At 45.0% G+C, this 18500-nt stretch overlaps 2 protein-coding genes across 5 annotated transcripts in view; both read left to right on the top strand.

The window, feature by feature from the left end:
- The window catches only part of cc2d1a (coiled-coil and C2 domain containing 1A), a 20719-nt gene extending 14678 nt beyond the window's left edge, over positions 1-6041 (top strand). For 3 of the 4 annotated variants that reach the window (XM_076989300.1, XM_076989302.1, XM_076989301.1), the window contains exons 22-29: positions 81-171; positions 1645-1806; positions 2802-2854; positions 3443-3515; positions 3810-3936; positions 4083-4159; positions 4499-4546; positions 4644-6041. In XM_076989300.1, the coding sequence (XP_076845415.1) occupies positions 81-171; positions 1645-1806; positions 2802-2854; positions 3443-3515; positions 3810-3936; positions 4083-4159; positions 4499-4546; positions 4644-4676 (664 nt within the window). In that variant the 3' untranslated portion in view covers positions 4677-6041. The remainder of the gene's footprint in view (positions 1-80; positions 172-1644; positions 1807-2801; positions 2855-3442; positions 3516-3809; positions 3937-4082; positions 4160-4498; positions 4547-4643) is intronic. The other variant, XM_076989303.1, reaches the window with a different exon arrangement.
- Positions 6042-6443: 402 nt separating this feature from the next.
- On the top strand, positions 6444-18196 carry mri1 (methylthioribose-1-phosphate isomerase 1). The gene is made up of 6 exons (XM_076989329.1): positions 6444-6819; positions 8024-8247; positions 10092-10261; positions 10682-10858; positions 11737-11961; positions 14987-18196. Exons 1-6 carry the CDS (start codon positions 6688-6690, stop codon positions 15118-15120), a joined length of 1062 nt encoding a protein of 353 aa, XP_076845444.1. The 5' UTR covers positions 6444-6687; the 3' UTR covers positions 15121-18196.
- Positions 18197-18500: the final 304 nt, after the last annotated feature.

Below are 18500 nucleotides of genomic sequence, written 5' to 3' on the forward strand. Positions count from 1 at the left end.
ATATTGACATCTGTACCCAGTCATTTGGGAGGAGGAGATGTATTAAGTGTGTGTGTGTGTGTGTGTGTGTGTGTGCTTAGGAGCCTCTTCAAGACGGATAAGGTGGTGGGAAACGCACATTTGAAACTGGAGGCCTTGGAGAATAACTGTGAGATCAGAGAGATTATAGAGGTGAATTACACGCATGCGGTGACACGCCGTGTAAATGGCAGAGTAGCGGTGCATGTCCGATCATATACTCGTCTGAACTGCAGCCAAAAGGGAATTTTTCTCACAAGCACAAACACACAGCCATGACCTCACAATCACAGACAGAGCACACGCACCTTTTTAAAAGAAATATCATAGGACAATCTTCTGTACACAGTTTACACTGAGAAGATCTGTAGAAAGATTGAGTGTGTGTCTGTTTGGGTGTCTGCGCGTTTGTGTGCTTGTACACGATTGTCTGTGCACGCATGAATATGTGTGTATGTGCGTGTGTGTACGTGCGTGTGTGTGCGTGCATGTGTGTACATGCATTTGTATGTACGTGCGTGTGTATGTGTGTGCGTGCATGCGTGTGTGCGTGCATGTGTGTACGTGTGCATACGTGTGTGTGTATACGTGTGTGTGTGTGCGTACATGTGCATGTGTGTGTGTATGTATACACGCGTGTCTGTGCGTGTACACGCATGTGTATGTACGCATGTGTATGTACGCGTGTGTGTACGTGTGCATGTATGTGTATACGTGTGTGTGTTTGTACATGTGTGTGCGTGTACATGTGTGCGCGTGTGTTCTTGCATGTACACGTGTGCGTGCATGTGCATGCATGTGTGCGTGTACATGTGTGAATGTGTACGTGTGTGTGCGTGTATGTGTGTACACGCGTGTGTGTGTGTACACGCGTGTGTGTGTGTACACATGTGTGTGTGCACGTGTGTACATGTGCGTGTATACGTGTGTGTGCGTGTACATGTGTGTGCGTGTACATGTGTGTGCGTGTTTTCTTGCATGTACACGTGTGTGCGTGTTTTCTTGCATGTACACGTGTGTGCGTGCATGTGCATGCGTGTGTGTATGTGTGCGTGTGTGCGTGCGTATGTACTTGTGTGTGCATGTGTATTTGTGTGTGTACATGTACGTGTGTGTGTGTGCATGTGCATGCGTGTGTGTATGTGTGCGTGTGCGTGCGTATGTACTTGTGTGTGCATGTGTATTTGTGTGTGTGCATGTGTACTTGTGTGTGTACATGTACCTGTGTGTGTGTGTGTGCATGTGTACTTGTGTGTGTACATGTACGTGTGTGTGTGTACATGTATGTGTGTGTGTGTGTGTGTGGGTGTGTGCGTGTGTACTTGTGTGTGTGTGTGTGTGTGTGTGTGTGTGTACTTGTGTGTGAACATGTATGTGTGTGTGTCCGCATGCGTGCGTGTGTGTGTACATGTACGTGTGTGTGTGTGTGTGTGTGTGTGTGTGTGTGTGTGTGTACATGTACGTGTGCGTGTGTGTGTACATGTACGTGTGCGTGTGTGTGTACATGTACGTGTGTGTGTGTGTGTGTGTGTGTGTGTGTGTGTGTGTGTTCATGTATGTGTGTGTGTCCACATGCGTGCGTGTGTGTGTACATGTACGTGTGTGTGTGTGTGTGTGTGCGAGTAGGTGCTGGATGGGCGCAAGCCGACAGGCGGGAAGCTGGAGGTGCGTGTGAGGATCAGAGAGCCTCTCGGAGGAGCCCAGCTGCAGTCCGTCACGGAGAAGTGGCTGGTCCTGGACCCGCCCACCATCACGCCGGACACAGAGAGACACAGGGAGAGAGAACACGTATGTACACACTAAGAACACACATATACACACAAACGAGAGTGTGGATATGTACAGAGAGAAACCAGAATGTGCACATAGGTGGAGACACAGAGCTTTAAAGCAGAGCTGTCAGAACAGGGCCCTGATTATAAATTTGGCTTAAATCATCACTGTACGCCCCAGAGCAAACCAGACTCCCCCTCACTGTACCACACGTTCCTGCTCGCACTGCTTAAATGCACCTTGTTCTCCTGCTTACACGATTAAGAGATGAAAAGATGCACGTCGGAGCCAGAAACCAAAGCCTGTAATAGCAGGAAGCATTCAGAGCCCCGGGACTTCTGTGCAGGCACCCGGTGTCGTCTAGATCTGAGCCTAACCGCCTTCTGACCTCTGACCTGCGCCAACCTGGCACTGGCATGGCTGAGCCCAGCCTGTTGATCCAGATAGAGCTGGATCAGATCAGCAAGCAGAGGCAGACTGCGTCAGACATGACACAGTACATGACACATGCGTGCGTACGTGCTTGTGTGCTTGTGTGCGCGTGTGCGTGTGTGTGTGTGTGTATAGCACTTATGACACACACTTCATCATACACACCCCAACATGCATGCCCACACGTTTATACATACACACATGCACAAACAGACCCGCAGCCCACACCACACACTACACACTGCAACACACTCAAAGCTCCACACCTAGTTCTCTGGCACACTCCTGGGTCACCTCTACATCACTCATGGTTGTCATGTGGTTGAGGAGTTGCTGTTCGATTATGTTTGCTTGTGTGGGCACGCGTCCCGGGACATCGGAGGAGACGCAGCGCGGGGTTGTATTACACATGCCTGGGGCAGCACCACGGGGCCTCCACCTGCACGGGGGTGGAAGGCTTTTAGTTTTGGGGGGGGGGGGGGGGTGGGGGGGGTGGAGAGAAAAAAGGGAGAGAGGGAAGAGAAAAGGGAGAGAGGGGTGTTAAGAGTGTTAATCTCATCTACATTTGTGTTTCACAGGCTCCGGCCAAGACCAAATCCCAAAATGATCACGGAAAAAATTTTCATAGAAGGTAACAGCCTGTGTGTGTATGTGTGTGTGCATGTGTACATGCCAGAGTTTGTGTGTGTGTGTGTGTGTGTGTGTGTGTGTGTGTGTGTGTGTGTGTGTGTGTGTGTGTGTGTGTGTGTGTGTGTGTGTGTGTGTGTGTGTGTGTGTGTGTGTGTGTGTGTGTGTGGAGAATTCCCTTCATGAGTATTTGATTCAGGCACCTGTAGGGGTCACTATCAGGCAGGCGTAGGGCAGCTGTTAACGGGTTATTCACATATGGTGCACAGCAGGAGCCAGAGCAGAAAACTCCTTTAATTAAACGCAGTTAAGCTTGTGTGTTTGTGTTTAAAAGCACATGGTTCACAAACTGGTGATCTGCTGCTCTATAAAATACCAAAGGCTGCATTCTGTCTCCATGTTTACTCCATGTTTACTCCCTTACCGGAGTTCTCAGTGGATGAGGAATCCAGGCACAGGCTATACCTAATTCAATTCTCAGTACTTAACAGTTTGCATGTATGTGTGTGAGTATGTGTGTGTGTGTGTGTGTGTGTGTGTGTGTGTGTGTGTGTGTGTGTGTGCTGGTCTCACCTTTTTCTGTCTATTCCAGTTTCTCCCCTCCTAAGTACAAACTCCACAGCTTCAGTCTCCTCAACTATGACAAAGAAAGACTTGAGAGAAAGGTATGTGTGTGTGTGTGTGTGTGTGTGTGTGTGTGTGTGTGTGTGTGTGTGTGTGTGTGTTAGTGAGCAGTGTGTGTGTGTGTGTGTTAGTGAGCAGTGTGTGTGTGTGTGTGTTAGTGAGCAGTGTGTGTGTGTGTGTGTGTGTGTGTGTGTGTGTGTGTGTGTGTGTGTGTGTGTGTGTGTGTGTGTGTGTGTGTGTGTGTGTGTGTGTGCATGCATGTCCTATGTACCATTACACTGGTATTAGATGTTGAGTAGTGTGAGCAGCTTGTCAGTTACTTCTGTCAATCACAGATTGGAGACTATACAAAAAACCGGCGGGACCCACCACCTGATCTAATAAACCAGCATAAGGATGTTTGCCACCGGCTGCACTGGCAGAAATCCTACCTGGAGAGAGGAACCTCATCTGCACTAGCAGGTACCACACACACACACACACACACACACACACACACACGCACGCACACACGCACACACATGTACACATATATACACATACACACGCACGTACACATGCAGATACAGACAAATATCACTATGGCGTCTGTCTTCTGTCTGTATCAGAGTACGACAGTGTGCTGAGGAGGTTTGCTCATGGTCTTGCTGATTCAGTCAAGAAATTTTCCAGTGAAGGCAACAGAGTGAGTAATACACACCCAAGCATGTATGTGCACGCATACACACACACGCACACACGCACACACACACACAGACACACACACACACACAGACACACACACACACACACACACACACACAGACACACGCGCGCCAATGCAAATAAATGGCCGCAAAAAAGTTGGCATTTTTCTTACTCTCACATAATCCCTGTCTGAATTCCCCCTTTCTTTCTTTCTCTCTCTCGCTTTCTCTCTCTCACACACACACACTCCCTTCTTTCATTCTCTTTCTCACACACACACACACACACACACATACACACACACACACACACACACACATTTTTTCTCTCTGGACAGGAAGCAGCTAAAGATGCACTGGGGAGACTTAAAATGGTGGAGAATGAAGTAAGATCACACGATTACTGTCAATTCCTGACTACTGAGGCCATATATTCACACACACACACACTCTAACTCCACCCCCTCTCTCTCTCTCTCTTAGATGGAATCTCTCAGGAGACGGCGCGGTGTGTGAGCATGCAGGAAGATGGAGTTGCACTGTGGGCAGTTCCCACACAGCACCAGACACTCACTCACACACTGACACATGTTTCCAACATACACTCCATGTCTTGACTGGTCTTTGTACACACACACACACACACACACACACACACACACACACACACACCTCCTCTTGACATCCTCTATAGGTCTGCAGCCTCACTGTCTAACAACTGAATTCTCCCACACACACTCACTGGGATTGTGTGTGTGCGTTCAGTAAACTCTTGCAGTGAAAATGCAGGTCTGGGCTCAGCTGCATCTACAGAGAAATATTTTTCACTTCATTATTCATTACACTGTAGAGGTTCAACCCTGATCCCAGACCAGCACACTAAAGGGTTTGACATATATGAAACAGCAGTGGTCATAAATCAGTACCAAAACTGGGCTTTTTATGAGATAATGACGTATGAACTTCAAAAATGGTTTGCACATTGACTAGACACTACGGAACTGTAACAGAAGCGCTCATTACCACAATGATTTTGATCACTTTCTGCCCATCCCCCACTGTGTGAGCGCGTGTGTTATTCACCCATGTTCTCTGAGACACACATTAACAACAGTCATGCACAGGAATGTATTGAGGTAGTGAAACCACAAGAGGAGGGTGTAGTTCAGAACCGGCACAACCCTGGGTCCTGGAGGGTGTAGTTCAGAACTGGTGTGCCCCTTGGTTCTGTAGGGTGTAGTTCAGAACCGGAGCGCCCCTGGGTCCCAGAGGGTGTAGTTCAGAACTGGCCTAGAGCCATACTGCTGCAGCTGCTCCCTCCATCTGCGTCTCCGCCCGCCCCCCAGGGCCTGGGCCATACAGCGAGAACAGGGCGCTCAAAACATGAAAAGATTTCACTGCGTGTGAAAAATTAATTCTTTGGTTTTGGGTGTGATGTTTTAACGCAGCAGCCAAACCCTGCAGGCTGGTGTATCTCCAGCATGGCCAACTAGTTTGCATTGATAAGACAAACTCCCTTCAGCAAGGTATTTAGAGGGTAGAATCTGTGTTTCTCTAGAACTAGTTACCGTGACAACCACCTGTGCTACTCCTGTGTTGTCTTCTCCATGTAACGGGACAATCGCAAAACAACACACACTCTCTCCTCCCTTACCCTTACACTCATTTACTGGAGATGTCATTGGGTTTTGGGTTTGTAACCTTTTTATTTGCGTTTCTCCATAATGGTTATGGCAATCGGTATAAATGTATTTATGTATGTATTTTTGAACACAAATGTAATATTGTGTGTATCTGTAGGGATTATGTGTACTGATAAAATTACTGCAGAATTACTTATTTTGGACAAATGACTTGCTCATTAAAATATCTCAATTATCATTTTGTAGCGTGTGTATGAGGGGCTGTTGGAGGACGTCAGAAGTAGGAGGGAGTTGAACAGTATTTATTTTTCCTCTCAATACGAGTTCACAGTGCCGTTTGAGTTAAAGTGAGAGGTCTGTTCTTTACTCAAACACTGCATCACGACAGAACAGCACGTTTTCTAACATCTGTTTAGTCTGAATATACGTCCTGTTAAATAAACCCGTCTGTCTCAATGGTTAGTTTAACACCCAGCCATCCAAGCTATGGTTAAGCTTAAACACTTAAATATTAAATTGGTACCCCTCGCCAAAAAATAAGCCCTGCATCTCTAGTGTGTGAGCGCGCGTACATAAACGGGAGCGCGCCTGAAGACCGAAAGTGGGCGTTGCCAAGAACCAACGTTTCCTGTCGAAGTAAGCACGTGGTTTCCGTGTGTGTCAGCGCGAGAGCGACCGCTATTCAAGTCCTCCGGTGCGCGTTTTCACTGTGTAGCCCTTTAAATCGCACCCACACCTCGCGATTCACATTTCCCCGTCTTCAGCAGCCCACTACTCGAAGACAGTGACACTACCCCGACGAGTGGCGCTGTCTGGCCCGCTGTCACGCGTGTGTTTTTTTTAATAACGTTCAGCAGCGCTGCAGTTTAGGTACGAAGCAGGTCATGACGCTGGAAGCGATCCGGTACCGGATCGGGTCTTTACAGATCCTCAACCAGCTCCTGTTGCCGCACGAGACGGTGTTCGAAGAGATCCGTTCGGTGCAGGACGGCTACGAGGCTATTAAATCCATGAAGGTAGGAGGAGACCGCCACGCCAGGTCCTTTACGTCTTCCGTGTTGGCCTTTTTTTCTGTTCGCGTGTCGCTGCACAGCACGAGAGGTTGCGTGAAGATCGCTGGGGCGCGAGGCAGATGTTTCTTTGTGTCAAGCGAGAGCACGGGGTCGCGCTTTTGTTCGCGCGTACGCGTGTCTGTGTGATCTGCATAGCCGCTTGAGCTGCCCTCGAACCGCACGTTTGACGTCGGGGTCCGTGAATGGACGCCAAGGGCGTGCTTGGAGAGCGGTATAAACCGTGAAGACCACGGAATACATCCTACACCGTCTCTTCATCTCAGACAGAATGGTCGAAAACTAAAAACATCTCATCTTTGAATATATCCTTGCATCCAGGATCATATTTAACCTCAATAATTTTATACTTTTCTGGAACACTTTGTGAATGTCGTATCATCAGTGAATCGCGGTTTAGTTGATGTTCTACGCCTCGTGAATATTGCACCCCGTTACAGCAAACCTGCTCCATGCATTATTGATACATCTGGCTCCCCTCCCACTCCGCCTGTTGTAGTTCATCTCATCCGCTTCTGTAGGCTCTCACCTTTCCCAGACCACATAAGTGGCAGCACTTGCAATTTTTTTTATTCATAAGCAGTTGCAGAAGGGCTGTGCTCCTGGTCAGTCATATATTTTGTCCCCTAGATTTGCTTTGTGGCCAGATGAAACTGTATCACACATGGGCTGCTGTGTGTCCCAGTCATTTCCTCAAAGATGTCACAGTTGGGCAAACGTGGATTATGTCATAATGAGCCAAACTTTACTCACAAAAAAAACGAAAAAGATATCATCATGGCATCCTCTTTTCCTGGCACATGATGGCATAACAACACATTATGATGTGTGGACACAGAACTGTGTAGCGCCATCAGTACACATGCTCATGTCATCACTGCTAATACCCAAATCACTCCAACTTATCACCATCAGTGATTTCAGTGTCGGGAGTGATTTCTACTATTAGTATTTGTAAACAATAGTGATTTAATTAAACAAGTAGTGTGAACTACTTGGAGCAGTTTTGAAGACTTTTCCCTGACTGGTTTTCAGGCTGAAAGGGAATATATTGATCGAGACAATGAGGTGTTTTTTTTTTATTTTATATTAACGCACCAATTAGTATACCAGTGGTAATCCCATTGTCTACTGACCTTTAACCTATCAGGTACGTGGTGCTCCTGCCATCGCCATTGTGGGCTGCCTGAGCTTGGCCGTGGAGCTGCGGGCAGGCGCGGGGGGCGATGATCCCGTGACCTTTATCCGGGAGTCTCTGTGCCACCTGACGTCAGCGCGGCCTACAGCCGTCAACATGGGGCGAGCCGCTCAGGAGTTGATGGAGTTCACGGAGAACGAGAGCATGGAGAAGAGTGGAGAGCAACTTCGTGGGAGGTGAGCGGGGGAAGGGCATGGGAGAGGGCGGAGCTGGGGAGGGGGGAGGAGTCTGAGGGGGGGGGGGCTGACGGATGGGGCGGAGCTGAGGATGGGAAAAGAGGTGAGAGGGAGAAAGCAAAAGGGTGGGGATGAGAAAAAACAGAACAGAAAATAAGACAATAATGTATTCATGGAGGTAAACATGTCAGTTCCATTAATAGGAACCAATGCTAAATTAGTAAACCTGCCACACGCTCCAATGTTGTACACCTCCCCAGAGCATCTGAAGCTGCTCCCTGGAGATGGAGGGAGAGATGGAGGGGAAAGAGAACAGAACCTGCTGTAGTACTGCAGTACACTGGACACTGGTGATAACTAACGGTGTTTAACAGTGAACCCAGTGAGCCTCAGTGGCGATAGAGGATATGTGTGTATACTATAAAGCAGGGGTAATCAATTAAATCTTTCCGCGGTCCATTTTTGGCAGATAGCTCAGACCTTAGGTCCGGGTCCGCGGTGGCGAACGAAAGTTGTTGAGCGGTGAGCGGGGGGGGCGTAATACTCAAATGGGTGGTCCGCCATTTGGTGATACCTGCTATAGAGTATATATATATATATATATATATATATATATATATATATATATATATATATATATATATATATATATATATGAGAGGTGAGTAGTATAGATTATATATGAATATAGAGTATATGTGAGTATATAGTCATTGTGTATATATAGTATAGATATGTGTATAGAGTATATGTGAGTATATAGTCATTGTGTATATATAGTATAGATATGTGTATAGAGTATATGTGAGTATATAGTATAGAGCAGAGCTTCAGAATGTTGGAGTGCTGGTGTTTTCTCTCACTCCAGGTTCACTCCAGAGACCGTGAAAATGATCAAATATTTTCCACAGTTAGAGTGCTTAATGGTGAATACTGGTACAGTGAGGTTATAACTGTCACAAAGGATTCGATATAAAATCCAAAAAGACACCTGTCTTCTAGTTTGCAGGGGCATGTCCCACAAGACGTAAGTAGACTAAACAATATTTTCTGTTTGGGGGGATAACTTTTTTTTTTCAAAATTGTTGCTTTCTGCTGCCGAATTCCCCTCAGTTCAGTTAAACTCGACCCCTTTCCTTGAGTGTTTTAATCTCATTGTATCTCAAACGAAGAGCTCACGTGTGGTGCAGATTAAATCAGGTTTGATTGAGGGGCGAGGGTGAGTGGGGACTGGAGACACTGGAGACGGAGCGGAGACACTGGCGAGCGCTGCCTGCAGAATAAGAGAAGCTACGTGGTGATTAACACCAGGAGGGTTCTGCTGCTCCAAACCACTCACATATTCTGGTCCAGAGAATATGTGTATAGTACAGAGTATAGAGCTTGTAGTGTAGTAATAGAGAATAGGGGATTATAAGTATAGACTCTATACTCAAGTTTACACTCTGTACTATACATATATACTCTATACTATAGAGTATATGTGTTAAGTACAGTGTATTGGGGCTTGTAGTATAGTATAGAGTATAGGTGTATAGTATAGAGTATAGGTGTATAGTATAGAGTATAGGTGTATAGTATAGAGTATAGGTGTATAGTATAGAGTATAGGTGTATAGTATAGAGTATAGGTGTATAGTATAGAGTATAGGTGTATAGTATAGAGTACAGGTGTATAGTACAGAGTATAGGTGTATAGTATAGAGTATTGGGGCTTGTAGTATAGTATAGAGTATAGGTGTATAGTACAGAGTATAGATGTGGCAGGTAATTTTCACATTCATTTGGGACTCACTATGTTTTTTACTGACTAATGCACTAATGCACCTCTTGGCCTCTCTGCAGTGTGATTGGCTGGATTGAGGAGATGTTGGAACGGGATGTAGATGATAATAGGAAGATCGGTAACTATGGCGCCCAGCACATTCTATCAGGAGTGCCAAGAGACTCTGTCACCATCCTCACACACTGCAACACCGGAAGTCTCGCTACAGCCGGATATGGAACTGCACTTGGTCGGTGCCCCTTTGAATGTCTTTCTGTGTATTTCTATATGTGTCCCTCTGGGTGTCCCTGTGGGTGTCTGAACTAATATTATGGGTTCATCGTTAGGTTGCCCAAATCCCTTGGCACAGTTTTATTAAATAAATAATCTATCAGTTACCAGATACTAATGGAATCCAGGTCAGACTGGCTGTAGTTTAAAATGTATTACTGTATATTAATATGTGTGACTTTGTGTGTGTGTGTGTCTGTGTACATGTGTCTCTGTGTGTGTGTGTGTGTGTGTGTGTGTTTGTTTCTCTGAGTATTTTTCTGTACGTGTGTGTTTCTGAATGTGTGCGTGCACCTGTGTGCGCATGTACGTGTGTGTTTGTGCGTGTGTGTGGGTGTGTGTGTGTGCGTGTGTGTGTGTGAATGCATTGTCCGTGCAGGTGTGGTGCGCTCACTGCACTCCCTGGGCCGTCTGAAGCGCCTGTACTGTACGGAGACGAGGCCGTACAACCAGGGCGCCAGACTCACAGCCTATGAGGCAGTGGCTGAAGGCTTCCCCGCCACACTCATCACAGACAGCATGGCTGCACTCGCCATGAGGGAGAAGGCCATCTCTGGTGAGGGAGTGTGAGAGTGTGAGAGTGTGAGAGTGTGAGAGTGTGAGAGTGTGGGAGTGTGGGAGTGTGGGAGTGTGGGAGTGTGGGAGTGTGGGAGTGTGGGAGTATGGGAGTGTGGGAGTGTGGGAGTGTGGGAGTGTGTGAGTGTGTGAGTGTGTGAGTGTGGGAGTATGGGAGTATGGGAGTGTGTGAGTGTGTGAGTGTGTGAGTGTGTGAGTGTGGGAGTATGGGAGTATGGGAGTGTGGGAGTGTGGGAGTGTGGGAGTGTGGGAGTGTGGGAGTGTGGGAGTGTGGGAGTGTGGGAGTGTGGGAGTGTGTGAGTGTGTGAGTGTGTGAGTGTGTGAGTGTGTGAGTGTGGGAGTGTGGGAGTGTGTGAGTGTGTGAGTGTGTGAGTGTGTGAGTGTGGGAGTGAGGGAGTGAGGGAGTGTGTGAGTGAGGGAGTGTGTGAGTGAGGGAGTGTGTGAGTGAGGGAGTGTGGGAGTGAGGGAGTGTGGGAGTGTGGGAGTGTGGGAGTGTGGGAGTGTGGGAGTGTGGGAGTGAGGGAGTGAGGGAGTGAGGGAGTGAGGGAGTGTGGGAGTGTGGGAGTGAGGGAGTGAGGGAGTGTGGGAGTGTGGGAGTGAGGGAGTGAGGGAGTGAGGGAGTGAGGGAGTGTGGGAGTGAGGGAGTGAGGGAGTGAGGGAGTGAGGGAGTGTGGGAGTGTGTGAGTGTGTGAGTGTGTGAGTGTGGGAGTGTGGGAGTGTGGGAGTGTGGGAGAAAGTCAAAGTGAGGCAAATTTGCCTGTCTGTCAGGAACTGCTAGACTGATTTATTTTGTTACCAACATCTTTGTGTGTGTCTGTGTCTGTGTCTGTGTCTGTGTCTGTGTCTGTGTCTGTGTAGCTGTGGTTGTTGGAGCAGACCGGGTTGTAGCTAACGGTGACACGGCGAACAAAGTGGGCACGTACCAGCTAGCTATTGCTGCAAAGCATCATGGGATACCATTCTATGTGGCTGCGCCCAGCACGTCATGTGATCTGACTCTGGAGAGTGGACGTGAAATCGTGATGGAAGAGCGACCAGCAGAAGAGCTCACCAGCATCAGCGGCGTCCCAGTGGCTGCACCAGGTGTGTGTGTGTGTGTGTGTGTGTGTGTGTGTGTGTGTGTGTGTGTGTGTGTGTGTGTGTGTGTGTGTGTGTGTGTGTGTGTGTGCTCGTGTGTGTGCTCGTGTGTGTGCTCGTGTGTGTGCTCGTGTGTGTGTGTGTCTGTGTGTGTCTGTGTGTGTCTGTGAGAGTGTGTGTGTGTGTGTGTGTGTGTGTGTGCTCGTGTGTGCTCGTGTGTGTGTGTGTGTGTGTGTGTGTGTGTGTGTGTGCAGGGGGGAGGTGGGGGGTGCATATATATAAGCAATACAGGGGTGTCGGTGGTGCATTTAAAAATATCTCATTCGAGCTTGTGTGTTTAATCATGAGTTTAAATTGGCAACTTGTATTTGTGGTGGTGTGTCTCACACACAAGCATGAAAAAGATGAAAGCTATCACGACAGCAGGGTGAGAGCTGAGACTATACTGAGCTAGCTTTAATTAAACACGTGTGTGTGTGTGTGTGTGTGTGTGTGTGTGTGTGTGTGTGTGTGTGTGTGTGTGTGTGTGTGTGTGTGTGTGCGCACGCTGCCAGCCTGTGTGGCGGCAGCTTAATTAAAGGAAGAGGGTTTAATAGCTGTGTGGTGTCTGGGGAGGCTGAGCCACCAGCACTGCTGCCTTGGCTACACTGATCTGAGACCAGCTGTACTCTGCAGCAGCGGGACGGCTCAGCATTCACACACAGACAAATAGGATCCTAGATCAGCATGGGAAGCATTTTTTTTGGCCTGGTGAAATATGTCACACTGTTTATATCTGAGGAAAGGTCTAATGCAACAGGATCAGTAAAAGTGTGATTAAATGAATACAGGTTATGAGTGTGTGTTCAGACCAACATTAATACAGGTTATGAGTGTGTGTTCAGACCAACATTAATACAGGTTATGAGTGTGTGTTCAGACCATCATTAATACAGGTTATGAGTGTGTGTTCAGACCATCATTAATACAGGTTATGTGTGTGTGTTCAGACCATCATTAATACAGGTTATGTGTGTGTGTTCAGACCAACATTAATACAGGTTATGTGTGTGTGTTCAGACCAACATTAATACAGGTTATGTGTGTGTGTGTTCAGACCAACATTAATACAGGTTATGTGTGTGTGTGTTCAGACCAACATTAATACAGGTTATGAGTGTGTGTTCAGACCAACATTAATACAGGTTATGAGTGTGTTCAGACCAACATTAATACAGGTTATGAGTGCGTGTTCAGACCAACATTAATACAGGTTATGAGTGTGTGTTCAGACCATCATTAATACAGGTTATGAGTGTGTGTTCAGACCATCATTAATACAGGTTATGAGTGTGTGTTCAGACCATCATTAATACAGGTTATGAGTGTGAGTTCAGACCATCATTAATACAGGTTATGAGTGTGTGTTCAGACCATCATTAATACAGGTTATGAGTGTGTGTTCAGACCAACATTAATACAGGTTATGAGTGTGTTCAGACCATCATTAATACAGGTTATGTGTGTGTTCAGACCAACATTAATACAGGTTATGAGTGTGTGTTCAGACCAACATTAATACAGGTTATGAGTGTGTGTTCAGACCAACATTAATACAGGTTATGAGTGTGTGTTCAGACCAACATTAATACAGGTTATGAGTGTGTTCAGACCAACATTAATACAGGTTATGAGTGTGTGTTCAGACCATCATTAATACAGGTTATGAGTGTGTGTTCAGACCATCATTAATACAGGTTATGAGTGTGTGTTCAGACCATCATTAATACAGGTTATGAGTGTGTGTTCAGACCATCATTAATACAGGTTATGAGTGTGTTCAGACCATCATTAATACAGGTTATGTGTGTGTGTTCAGACCAACATTAATACAGGTTATGAGTGTGTTCAGACCATCATTAATACAGGTTATGTGTGTGTGTGTTCAGACCAACATTAATACAGGTTATGTGTGTGTGTGTTCAGACCAACATTAATACAGGTTATGAGTGTGTGTTCAGACCAACATTAATACAGGTTATGTGTGTGTGTGTTCAGACCAACATTAATACAGGTTATGAGTGTGTGTTCAGACCAACATTAATACAGGTTATGAGTGTTCGTTCAGACCAACATTAATACAGGTTATGAGTGTGTGTTCAGACCAACATTAATACAGGTTATGAGTGTGTGTTCAGACCAACATTAATACAGGTTATGAGTGTGTGTTCAGACCAACATTAATACAGGTTATGAGTGTGTGTTCAGACCAACATTAATACAGGTTATGAGTGTGTGTTCAGACCAACATTAATACAGGTTATGAGTGTGTGTTCAGACCAACATTAATACAGGTTATGAGTGTGTGTTCAGACCATCATTAATACAGGTTATGAGTGTGTGTTCAGACCAACATTAATACAGGTTATGTGTGTGTTCAGACCAACATTAATACAGGTTATGAGTGTGTGTTCAGACCAACATTAATACAGGTTATGAGTGTGTGTTCAGACCATCATTAATACAGGTTATGAGTGTGTGTTCAGACCATCATTAATACAGGTTATGAGTGTGTGTTCAGACCAACATTAATACAGGTTATGAGTGTGTGTTCAGACCAACATTAATACAGGTTATGAGTGTGTGTTCAGACCAACATTAATACAGGTTATGAGTGTGTGTTCAGACCAACATTAATACAGGTTATGAGTGTGTGTTCAGACCAACATTAATACAGGTTATGAGTGTGTGTTCAGACCAACATTAATACAGGTTATGAGTGTGTGTTCAGACCAACATTAATACAGGTTATGTGTGTGTGTGTGTTCAGACCAACATTAATACAGGTTATGAGTGTGTGTTCAGACCAACATTAATACAGGTTATGAGTGTGTGTTCAGACCAACATTAATACAGGTTATGAGTGTGTGTTCAGACCAACATTAATACAGGTTATGTGTGTGTGTTCAGACTAACATTGATCTCCCACCCCACCTCCCTGTCTCTCTCTCATTCCGCTGCCCCCTCCTTCTCTGGTTCTCTCCCTCTGTAGGGATTGATGTGTGGAATCCTGCGTTTGATGTGACTCCTCATCAGCTGATCACGGGGGGTATAATCACTGAACTGGGGGTGTTCCTTCCCTCAGAACTGCAGGCCGCTCTCACAGGCAGACTCACCGCTCTGTAGGGCTACAGCACCCCCACAGGCCCGGGTGTATTAGTGCACCTTAATAACCACTCAGATCTTGATCTCATGCCCTCTCTCTCTCTCTCTCTCTCTCTCGCTTTCTCTCTCTCTCTCGCTTTCTCTCTCGCTTTCTCTCTCTCTCTCTCTCTCTCTCTCTCTCTCTCTCGCCCTGTTTTTATCACTTCACAGAGGTGGAAGTTACAACTTCATTTTAAATATATACACACACGTTGGCATGGCAGGTGACAACTTGATGCTTACATACACAAAGACTCACACCCAATGTCGCACTGAAGTGAATTTACAGTTTTCCTTCACTCTAATATATGGCAGAACCCAGGGACGTTTATGAATATCACACCACACGTACCATCTCAACACACTGTGTTCTTTCTCATTTGTGTTCTTTTTATCTTCCTTCCTCTCTTTTTCTTCTCTCCATGTTTCTCTTTCTCTCACTTTCATGCTCAGCTCCAGTCCTTAATGAGAGGTTCATGTCAGAGAGACACCCAGCGAACCAGAACCCGTAGTCATGATTAGATGATTTTTTTAGTTAAGCTAAATATTATTCATTACTAGCTTTAATAAATTTTTGATCACATATGTGAACATATTTCTTGTTACATGTAGACTCCTAAGCAGGTGTCGTATTGGCTTAGCTTAATGGATATCCAACGTTGGCTCCCCAGGAAATAAGGGTTTTATGGAAGTGTACATATGTACAAAATTAGCATTGATTTGCATATCTGAAAGCATGTCCCCAATGAAGAGCACTGATCTCTAAATTAATGTGACTGATAGAAGCCACTCAAAATGTTATATTAACATTTGTTTTGATGTCTGAATTTCAGTGTTGACAGTGGTGACAATTTAACCCTCCCCCAAAATATCTTAAAATAACCAGTAGCTAATATAATAGTTATCATTTCTAAAGAAGCTGTCCGGTATTGTCTGTCATAGTGGACAATCCCCATCTATGTTACATGTTTAGCAAGTAGTGAACCATTTTTTAAGAGGGGTTGAGATGTACATCTTAACAAATGCTAATGTAAAGTTGGGATAGTCAGCATGACGGAACGGTGCTATGGAGCTAGACATTATACGATACCTCACTACATTACCCAGAATCCTCTACTCTTGTGGAACACTAGCTGCTTGTGATTGGTTGTGGCGTTTTGTTTCCCTAGTGCAAAGTGTGGTCCTATGTCATGTCACTGCCCATACATGGGCACTCGTGTTCTAATAATCCAGATAAACCAGACTGATTCCCCATTCAGTGGCCTATAGTCAGGCAGTGTTTTATGTTGTAGTACTAAACCCCTGAGCCAGTTAGTGAGCATTCTGCTGACCTGAATGACTTGGTTCTGATGTGTATAAAACCTGGATTGGTTGGCAGACCAGTTTATCCTCTGATTGAAATGACTTTTGGCTGTGTGGCTACGTTCAGATTAGAGGTGATGGCTGTTAATATATACTGAATGTAAGGAGGACAGTTCTCCTCGCTGCCTTACACCATCAAAAAAAAAAGAATATGAAGAAACAAAACAATTGAGGAAAGTTGCCATGGAAACCCCTTCCTCTGTTTACATCCTTCACTCCGCACTTGCATTCTCCTCTTCCTCCCTTTCAGCCCTGATATAACAAGATGTAGGATTAAAACGATAGAATACTATCGAACTCTATTGACCGAGGCAGTCAAATCACATGTTTATTCCAAACCGAGACCTGCACACCATTCTTCAGAAACATCGTGGTGTTTAGATCACCTTCTAAAGACAAGTAGTGCTGCTCTTCTTACACATTACAGTGTTCTTTGCATTTTGAGGTGATACTTTAAAGCAACATCTCTGTTGTGGTTTCATTTTTAAAGTTTTAATTTGAATAGCTTTTTAAAATAGTTTTTAGGCTTTTATTTTGTAGGAGGAAAATGTTGACCCAAGAGTCACTGTACACAATATGTAGCAATTCTGTGGCCATCTGTGTGATCACTAGATTTCATATTCATTGCAGAAGTATGAGAATTGGTTACCTTTCATTTCTCTTCACCCTCATTATTGTTTAGCTGTGATCTGTTTATATGTACACACACACACAAACACGTGTGTGTATGTATGTATGGTCTTGGTGATTTTAAAAGCTTTTATGGGAAGGCCTTCTTCATACAGGATGCATCTTACCACACCAAAGAGCATGTGTCAGATCCCAGACTACACGGGCTAGTCCCAACCCTGTGTTCTCACTTTGTCCTAGTCTCACACAGCTAAGGCACTAAGGCAGCTAAACAGAATTAAAAGTGTGGCTTCCTTAAAAAGGGAGCTTGCATACCTGAGACTCCTTAATTGGGGCCATGGTTCACTTTAGAATCTTGTTCTAGTTCTAATTTGCATACCTCTGGCTGTGGATCAAAATAGCCAAACCTTAAGTCTAGTTCATGTCTGACTTTTGACTTTGGAGCACCATATTTTAAATTCAAATGCAAATTCCTATTTTTGATTAGCCTGACTATCAATAATGACCACATCTGCTACAGAGTGACCGGTTCAGGGTGGGTCATCCTGGATCATAACTGTTCTGAGCTGTTGTGTAAAGGTTACAGAACAAGGTGACGAATCCACTAGTTTAGATCGCCGTAGAAACCACGTTACAGCCAGCGTGGAACTGGTGCCAACATGGGAAGATCACAGTAGAAAATGTCTTGGTGTGTCAAAATGATGGATGAAGGAAAAAGCTGTAGACGTTCTGACTGACAGGGAGCGTCTACCTCTGGTGCCAAATGACAGTGTTGTGTGCTTGATACTGATGTAAAGAGGGTGTGTCCGCGATTCTTTCGACCAATGGGATGTGCTCTTGATGGTTGACTGCGTCGGTTTGAGAAGACCTCCCCGTGCTTGTGTTTCATCATGTTTATTATGACTGGCAATCACAGATAAGTTTTGTATAATGTGGAAATAGCTGAACAAATTAAATGACTGGATTTTTTAATACATATGTATATGAATATAATACTGTATACTGCATACATGGACTACGAAACATCCCTTTCACATCAGACCAATAAAGAACAAGGAAGTGATGACATTCTGGAGTATCTTTGTATAAGTAGATTACAAATTAGCTGAAAACTGAAAATGGAAAATGTGGTTGTGTTATTGCATAGTAATAATTTGAGAACCTTACTAGGTAGGTACACTGATGCATCCATCTGTATAAGCCTAGTGTTATGAACTGAATCTGGTGTAAGTTATATGTAGTTAATTTAAATGTTTAGACCTTATATTTATATATAGGCAAAGACTATATACTTTAAATAACTTCATCTGATTCTATTTTTTAGGAAATTACAGTGTAAATTACAACATGGTGACATCACAACAAAATTA

Source organism: Brachyhypopomus gauderio, unplaced genomic scaffold, assembly GCF_052324685.1.
Source record: "Brachyhypopomus gauderio isolate BG-103 unplaced genomic scaffold, BGAUD_0.2 sc67, whole genome shotgun sequence".
Classification (NCBI taxonomy): Eukaryota; Metazoa; Chordata; class Actinopteri; order Gymnotiformes; family Hypopomidae; genus Brachyhypopomus; species Brachyhypopomus gauderio.

Coding starts and splice junctions, on each gene's coding strand:
- mri1 (XM_076989329.1), top strand. CDS start 6,688: ATGACGCTGGAAGCGATCCGGTACCGGATCGGGTCTTTACAGATCCTC. Junction 8,248..10,091: donor GGAGAGCAACTTCGTGGGAG/GTGAGCGGGGGA, acceptor GCCTCTCTGCAG/TGTGATTGGCTGGATTGAGG. Junction 11,962..14,986: donor CGTCCCAGTGGCTGCACCAG/GTGTGTGTGTGT, acceptor CTCCCTCTGTAG/GGATTGATGTGTGGAATCCT.